This window comes from Elephantulus edwardii, unplaced genomic scaffold, assembly GCF_000299155.1.
Source record: "Elephantulus edwardii isolate Elephantulus edwardi_28Jun2011 unplaced genomic scaffold, EleEdw1.0 scaffold00208, whole genome shotgun sequence".
NCBI classification, from domain to species: Eukaryota; Metazoa; Chordata; class Mammalia; order Macroscelidea; family Macroscelididae; genus Elephantulus; species Elephantulus edwardii.
In genome coordinates, this window is record NW_006399958.1 from 2,698,578 (window position 1) to 2,707,128 (window position 8,551).

Consider the following 8,551-nt stretch of genomic DNA (forward strand, 5'->3'; position numbering starts at 1 on the left):
AGAGAGGGGAGCAGAGAGTGGGGGGAGAGAGAGGGGAGCAGAGCATGGAGGAAAAGAGGGGAGCAGGTGAGGGAAGGCAGCCCACAGGGAGGACTGACAGCATGTGACTATCAGTTTCGTCCCCAGAGGTGTCACTTGGACGGGAGGAGGGGGCCCATCTTTCTCCCACGGAGCAGCTGGTGTGTCTGCACCGCGTGCCTTTGAGTTGGCAGCACGACACCTTACCCCCTGGGCCACCAGAGCTCCTTAAGTAAAAACGTTACTTTATGCCAAAGTTACGCTACAGAACAAAAATGACTACGAAGACTGCATGATAAACAAGTCTGATTTGCAAACTTTCATGCAAAGATATTGACGCCATAATGACTGGCTAGGCAAGGACATGAAAGTGGGGTCCTGTCCCCCCTACTGGTGGGAGTGCAAGGGGCCCTCCTCAAGCCCTCAGAACCCCCGCCCCGCACGTATCATGACAGTGCGGATGTAATCCAGGCCTGGTACCCCCTCCCCAAGCCCTCAGGACCCCCACCCCACACACATCATGACAGTGCAGATGTAATCCAGGCCTGGTACCCCCTCCCCAAGCCCTCAGGACCCCCACCCCACACACATCATGACAGTGCAGATGTAATCCAGGCCTGGTACCCCCTCCCCAGGCCCTCAGGACCCCGCCCTGCACGCACCTTGACAGTGCGGATGTAATCCAGGGCGTTGGGCACCAGGGACTCCAGCTCAGGGAACCTCTTCGAGTACTTGTCGCGGATGAACTTATGGATGATGTCTATGGGGGACAGAGCGGGGAGCGGTCTGGTGAGGTGGGTGGGCACTGAGGTATCTCAACACCCATCTTCCCAGCTTCCACTAGGTACTGCACCCCAGGACTCTGGCTGAGTTCACACACCCAGGAAGCGGCTTCACCCAAGGGCACCCTGTCACTGCCCCTGACAAGTGGGGTCCACAGACACCCAGGAGGAGCCTTCCCCTCAGGGTGCCCTCACTGTCACAGTCAGTGTCACCCAAGAGGAGGCCTCCCTTCAAGGCACCCCGACAGGTGGGCCCCACATACAGAAGTGAAGACTGCAGTGTCCTCATGGACGGGCCACTGTGCTCCCCAAGCTATCACCGACTGAGTTAGAGCGTGGGGGGGAGCAGAGCATGGAGGGAGAGGGGGGAGCAGAGCGTGGAGGGAGAGGGGGGAGCAGAGCATGTGGCGGAGAGAGCAGGAACAGATCCCCAGGTCTTCTGTCTAGTCCGGAAGCTCTGCTGAAAACACGCTCAGTGTCCTGGCCACGCTGGAGCTTCCACCACTGGTTGCTGCCTGTGCCTGGGGTACCCTGAGCTGGAACCAGACTCGGGGCTCCCTTCTGTGAGGTGATAACCACACCCCAAAACCCCTGCTGCCGCAGCCCTGAACACCGAGGTGGCCACGTGGGTTGCTTCGGGCCCACGAGTCACTGGTGTGGCCTGGCGAGGGCCCCCCAGGAAACATGTGATGGCCGGAAGCTGGGCCAGCGGAGGGACGTGCCGTGTGCTTAACGTGTGGTGGGCCCAGCTGTGCGCACAGCGACCCTGCGGACAGCAGCGCTGACCCTGGCCCTGTCCTGCCCCGACCTGACAACCTCCGCCATGCGTGGGCCCACTGCCTCCCCCGTGGAGCGTCCTCCCTTCTTCCTCCGACCCTCCCCCTTTCCCGGCATGACGTCTTCCTCCGAGCACTGGCCCCTCCTGACCACAAGCCCGGAGTGTGGGAGACCAAGTTTTCACCGTCCTTGCCTCCAGGGAGCACCTCCGCTGCACTTCCTCCATGATGGACTTGTTCAAGTTTTTTACAGTCCACGGGATACTCAGCTCTCTTCATCAACACCGCAACCCAAAGGCATCAAGTCTTCTTCAGACTTCCTTATTCACGGCCCAACTCTCAGATGTATGTGAAGCAATGGGGCGGGGAAAATCCCCACAGTTCGGATCAGGCACACCTTAGTCTTTTAAGTGACATCCTTGCTCACCAACACTTTGGACCGGTCCTTCTGGGCAGCCCCCCCCCCCAACAATGTAACACATCTTTTTGTTTCTTGATGGGGCTGTTACGTTGGGTAAATGAAGGCCTCCGTTACGGGCTCTCGTCAGCTTTGCTGGTGTTACCATCAGCTTCTGCTGAGTTGGCCCCTGACCGGCAGCACCCTGTGCCCCGTGGAACTGCACGCTGCCCTTCGTGGTCCTGTGAGGACAGTGAGCCATGTCTGGTGACCCACTGCTGTCCAGCGGATTCTGCCTCTCGGGCACCCTTGGTCAGAGGCTGAAATCCGGGAGGATGCAGTGGCAGGCTGCTCCTGCAGAGGCCACAGCGCTGGAGACCAAGGGGCAGTTCTACTCTGTCCTGCATGGTGGACGGAGACGAGCCTGGACGGGGCCCAGAGAGGTTGTGCGCCCCCCCGCCCTCCCCCCACCCCTGCCAGGGTCCTCACACCCAGGGACTAACAGCCTCCACTCCACTCCAGGAACGACACCCTCTTCCCATCTTGTCCTGCTTCCTGTCAACACCCCCACATCCCCACCCCCTGGCCTATGGTGTGGAGCCTGCATTCTCCCTGATTTAAGGGGCTGTGCTGGCCAGGAGGGCTCACAAGGACTTCACAGGACTGCCCTCGTCCAGTGGGACCTGCATCTCTCCCTGAAATGAGGGGTTGTGACAGCTCCTGAGGACTTCACGGACTGTCTTCATCCAGTGAGACCTGCACTCTCCCTGATACAAGGGGCTGTGCTGGCCAGGACCGCTCACAAAGACTTCACAGACGGTCCTCATCCAGTGGCACCTGCATCTCTCCCTGATATGAGGGGCTGTGACAGCTCATGAGGACTTCACAGGACCGGCCTCGTCCAGGCCCCACGCCTCCAGTCTAGAGCCTGCAGTCTCCCCAAGACACGGGTTTGGGAGGCTGCCAGCAGTAGGGGCCAGTGGGTGGAGCCCTGGGAAGGTCTGACGGAGGAAGGCTGGGGAGGTATCTCTGCCTCCCTCCTTGCAGGGAAGCTTCGGGGACACTGCACTTTCTCATTTGGGGATGGGACTGAGGGAAAACTGGACTGTCTTATTGGGAATGAGGAGAGAAGGGAGGTTCAAAGGACATCAAAAGAACCAAAAATCCTCACGCTGGACCGACAGGCAACATCATAAAAGATGGAGAGAAGTCTGAAGCTGCCCACGATCTCATTTTACTTGGACCCACAATCAACACCCATGGTAACGGCAGTCAAGAAACTAAAGGACGTGCTGCCCTGGGCAAACCTGCTGTCAGGGACTCTCCAAAGTGCTAAGAGCAAGGACGTCAGTTTAAAGACCAAGGAGCACCTGATCCAAGCAACGGTCTTTTCAGCTGCTTCCCGTGTCTCTGAAGTTGGACAATAAATAAGAATGATAGAAGATGACTTGATACCTTTGAGCTGGGCTGTTGGAGAGGAGACTAAATATCCACGGTCCGCCAAAAGAACAAACAAGTCGGCCTGGGAGGAAGCGTGACCAGGGCGCTCCTCAGAGGCAGGGATGGTGGCACTCTGTCTGACACACTCGGGGCGTGTGGTCAGGACGGGCCAGTCCTGGAAGGGAACATCGTGCTGGGAAACGGGGCGGGTTAGTGAGAGAGAGGACGGCCCTCAGCCCAATGGACGCAGCGGCAGCAGAGGAGAGACGGTGAGGACGGAGCAAGACAAGCAAGGCTCCGCTCTTAAGGTCACTGGTCACCTTGACAGCACCACCAACAGTGCCTCACTTGTGGACAGGAGAGTTGGGGACACTGCACTGAATCACTTGGGGATGAGGGAGGCTGGAGGAGACACCACCGGCCCCACTGCCCGTCCCAGAACTCACTCAGCTCGTTCTCGATTTCCACGGTCAGGTTGTTGGCGTCCACAATAACCCGGTACTCAGGGGCTGCCTCTACTGGGCCCATCACTGTGAAGACGAGAGACAGGGGGGTCAGTGGGGGAACAGACACCACACTCCCCTGTCCCACAGCAAGGAGATCCGGGTGAGGGGGAACAGACACCACACTTCCCCGTCTCACGCGCAGGGAGATTGGGGTGAGGGGGAAACAGATACCACACTCCCCCGTCTCATGGGCAGGGAGGCCAGGATGAGGATGGAGGGGAGGAGACTAAAGAAAGACCCTCGTTCCTGCCCTCCTCTGACCTCTTCCTCTCTTGGCCAGAGGACTTTTTTTTTTATTTTGTGTATGTGTATCGTCAAATCAGATCTGACTGGTACAGGAGGCCACTGTTCTTCCTTCTCCAGCAGAGCATCTGGTGGATTTGAACTGCGCACCTCTGGGACGGCAGTGCAGCTTCTTGTCACTAGGCCAGCAAAGCTCCCTTTCAGAGGTCTTTTTTTTAACAGCTTTTAGTGAAGCATAATGCACATGTCACACCATTACCCATTTGGTATGTGCAATTCAGGGCTTTCAGGAGATTCGCAGCCGCGCACCACCGTTACACACACACACACACACACACAGCTACACGCAACCACTACTACAGCCAAGAGCTCTGGTGCCTCAGTGGTAAGAGGCAGTGCTGCCCACCCAAGGGCATACGGTTCAAATCCACCAGATGTTCCGTGGGTCAATCCCCTCCCGTGTGGCTTACAGCCTCTGAGGACCTGCTGGAGGGTCAGTCCTGAGGGGGTTCTGACTAGGGGGCCCACACCACCAATTACTCCAGTCAGAGGGCGCGGCGGTGGCCTGGCCTGTAGGGAACTGCACTGCTGAGCCCTCGGCCTCTCTGGCGGTTCAAACCCACCAGTAGCTCCAAGGGAGAGAGAATGACGGGCAATCTCTTCTGCAGCAATCTACAGCCTCTAGAACCCCACGGTGGGGGGGCGGTCAGGACAAGCAGGTCCCCACTGCTCAGGGATGAGTGCGGAGATTAGCCGTCACCTCCACTCACTCACCCACCCACCGCCATGGCCTCTGCCTGTTCCCCTCCACAGCACAGCTGTTCCTGACGCACAGCGACCCTGGAGGGTGCAGCAGCTCTGTCCCAAAGGTTTGCCCTGGAGGTAAACTGATGTGGGAGCTGACTGCCTTATTTTCCCCTGCAGAACAGCTGGTGGGTTTGAACCTCTGACTGTTGCATTAGCAGCCCGCCGCTTTCACCAGGGCGTCTGCCTCCGCCCACGCCCAGACCTGACATCTAAACCACACTGGCTGCCACTGGGTTGATTCTGACTCCAGGCGTCTCCAGGCCTCAGAGTGTCTCCCCATCACGGCAGCCAGAGCCCAGGGCACAGCAGGACGGACAGACAGAGCAGGGAGAGGAGATACCTTCAGAGGCTCTGGCCTGCTTGCTGATGTACTCTTCAATCTTCATCATGATCTCAGCAAACTGGGTGGGGTCAAAGAGAGCAAGGTCAGAAGGCAGGAATCGAAGCCCCCCTCACCACCCTTCCCCCTTCCAGAGGCTTCTATATGTAGGGCCGGCCTGTGCGCCGCGGGGGTCCTCTCACCATCTTACTGTCCCATAGCTTGGCGATGCTCTTGACCGAATCGCCGGAGAGGTCCAGCTGGGTTTCCTCCTGTACGTCCTCAATAGTGGGCTCCTCTTCCTCCTCCCCATAGCTCCCTCCTTCCTCCTCTTCAGCCGCCTCCTCAAGGTCTGCCAAGAGCTCGTCGGCCAGAGACATCCCGAGGCCTGGGGCAGGGCGAGCAGAATCCCTTAGAAGTGTGCACCCTGAAAGGCAGAACCCAGTGAAGGGTGGAAAAGACATGGCAATCCATTCATCACATAAAGTAGCAAACGAGTTACAACAAAATGTCCTTCTGGTTATTGATATGTTCTGTCGAGTCACCTGCAACTCATAGTGAGTGATCCTATGTGCAAAAGCCCTAAACTCTGCTCTATTCTGTGCTAATCTGTCTTTGACACACCTAACCTCATTACCCCAGTCACTGAATCGATCCATCTCACAGAGGGTCTTCCTCTCCTGCGCTGTCCTTCCACCCTCCCAAGCATGACGTCCCTCTCCAAGGACTGATCCTGCCTTGCACAATGTCCAAAGTATGTCAGACGGAGCCTCAGAATCCTTGCCTCCAAGGAGCAGCCTGGTCTCGCCCTCTCCAGGACGAACTTGTTTGTTCTCCTAGCAGACCATGGTATATTCAACACTCTTCTCCAGCACCACAGCTCAAAGGCATCAATTCTCCTTCTATCATCTCTAGTCATTGTCCAGCTCTCTGATGCACAGCAAGTAATTACAAAAATTACCTAACATTATTAATTAATTACAGTGGTGCTGGAGAAGAGTATTGAATATACCATGGACTGCCAAGACAACAAACAGATTCATTCTAGAGAGAGTTAAACCAGGCTGCTCCTTGGAGGCAAGGATTCTGGGGCTTCGTCTGACATACTTTGGACATGTTATAAGGAGGGACAGGTCCTTGGAGAGGGACATCATGCTTGGGAGGGTGGAGGGACAGCGCAGGAGGGGAAGGCCCTCTATGAGGTGGATTGATTCAGTGACTGGGGTAAACGGGGTGGGGGTGTCGGAGACAGTGCGATTGGCACAGGACAGAGCAGGGTTTAGGGATGTTGTACATGGGGTCACTATGAGGCAACTCGACGGCACATAATAACAACAACAACAACAACTACAATCAAGAGCAGTTACTGTCTCCAAAATCAATCTCCACAATAGTCTACGTGTTTCCTGCTGCCAAAGGGGCCCTTTACAATAGTGAGAGAAGATCTTCACCCTGAAACCTACAGCATCCCTTTTCAGCAGGAAGTAGCTAAGAGAATACGCAGTCCCCTTTTCCTTATGAATCATGGTGAAGTCTCTCTCAGGGAGGAGTGATAGGGAATGGCAAAGGACACACCAACAAAGGAGATTAATCAGAACTGGCTTTGACAAGCACTGTGGCAATAGGACAATTAAAACAGACTTTCAAGGGGCGGAAAGAGGAATGAACCGGGGGGAGGGTAGAGAAAATAGTGCAACAATGAATGAATGGAAACCCAAAATCCCTGTAAATGTTCATTAAAATTAATAAAATTTAATTATATATAAAAAAGAGTAGTTACTGTTATAAAACAAAATGTCTATGAATAATATGAAAAAAACATGATGATTTGTAAACCTTCACTCAAATAAAGGGAGCTTGGTGGCTTAGTACATAAGCAGTTACGTTGGCAACCCAAAGCTAATTGGTTCGAATCCACCAGCTGCTCTGGCAATCTCCTCCCATGAGATTTAGTTTCTCAAAACCCCCGGGAGGGTCAGCCATGAGTTGTTTCTGACTCCATGGCACATAACAACTCAACTAAGAATCAAATGCATTTTATAAACCAACCAAACAGAGCAACAAGAGACTACCTATACCCTACAATGTAATGTGACAATGGAAGGTTACAATGTAATGATTGTCACAGAACAATTTCCGCGAGAACTGATCCTGCCACGTAAACTTTTACCAGAAATGCAAGAAAATGTAATTTAAAAAAGGGGGGGGAAGCCCAAAGCACCCCCTTCCCCATTCTGAGGGGATTTCCAGTGAAGATCCCACTGAGGCCTTCTCAGCCCTGCACCAGGGCCTGGAATCCATCTGACACCCTTGCTGAGAATTTGCCTTTCCACTCCAGATCTAGTGAATCAGAACCAACATCTTAATAAGCTTTATAAGAATCCCCAAGTTTTACAGCCTCAGAAACCTGTTAGAGGGTCATGGTGAACTGGAATCAACTTGATGGCAGTGGGTTTTTCTAAGAATCTCCAGGGAGGTCTGGTGGCCGAGTGGCAAGAAACTGCATTGCAATCACAGAAGTGCGTGGCTCGCATCCACCAGATGCTCTGCTGGGGAAGGAGGGATGATCTCCTCCTGTACCAGTTAGATCTGATTTGATGGTATACACTAGTAACAATAACAACAACAACAAAACAATCATCATCATCATCATCTCCAGGGATCTTGTTAAATAGTAAGATTCCAAGTCCATCAGGGTAAAAGTCAAGTTGTCAGCAGGGGATTTAACTGGAACTAAAGTCCTATGTAGTTTGTAAAGAAACCTGGTAGTGCCAACAGTTAAGCAGTTGGCTGTTCTCTGAAAGGTTAGCAGCTTGAACCCGCATAGCTGTGTCAAAGGAGGAAAGACCTATATTCAGCTGTATGTTGAAATAAGCCCATCAAGCATCCTGTGATAGGAATGACCTTCCCCTCTTTCCTGGGCCCATATGTTTTCAGCTTTCATTAAAAAAAACGATTCTTCTGTGATTTTAATGAACATTCATAGAGAAGTGAGATTTTCGTTCATTCACTGTTGCACATTTTACCCGCTTGTTCTCCTTTCCCCCTCCCCTCCTCACTTTTTTTCTTTTAAAGTATTAATTCAAACCGCACCCAAGCAGATATATATGCACACCCATGTTTATCGCGGCTTTGTTCACAATAGCAAGGAGTTGGCAACAACCTAAGTTCCCATCAACAAACGAATGGATAGAGAAGCTGTGGTATATTCACACAATGGAATACTACGCTGCATTGAAAACCAAAGAACTAATGAAATATTA

At 53.6% G+C, this 8,551-nt stretch overlaps 1 protein-coding gene across 1 annotated transcript in view; it reads right to left on the minus strand.

Moving 5' to 3' along the window:
- The window catches only part of PRPF31 (pre-mRNA processing factor 31), a 16,076-nt gene extending 10,404 nt beyond the window's left edge, over positions 1-5,672 (minus strand). Inside the window, exons 1-4 of the mRNA XM_006897298.1 lie at positions 5,492-5,672; positions 5,310-5,370; positions 3,860-3,943; positions 681-778 (exon numbers count right to left, since the gene is read on the minus strand). Coding sequence (XP_006897360.1) covers positions 681-778; positions 3,860-3,943; positions 5,310-5,370; positions 5,492-5,668 — 420 coding nt within the window. The 5' untranslated portion in view covers positions 5,669-5,672. The remainder of the gene's footprint in view (positions 1-680; positions 779-3,859; positions 3,944-5,309; positions 5,371-5,491) is intronic.
- Positions 5,673-8,551: the final 2,879 nt, after the last annotated feature.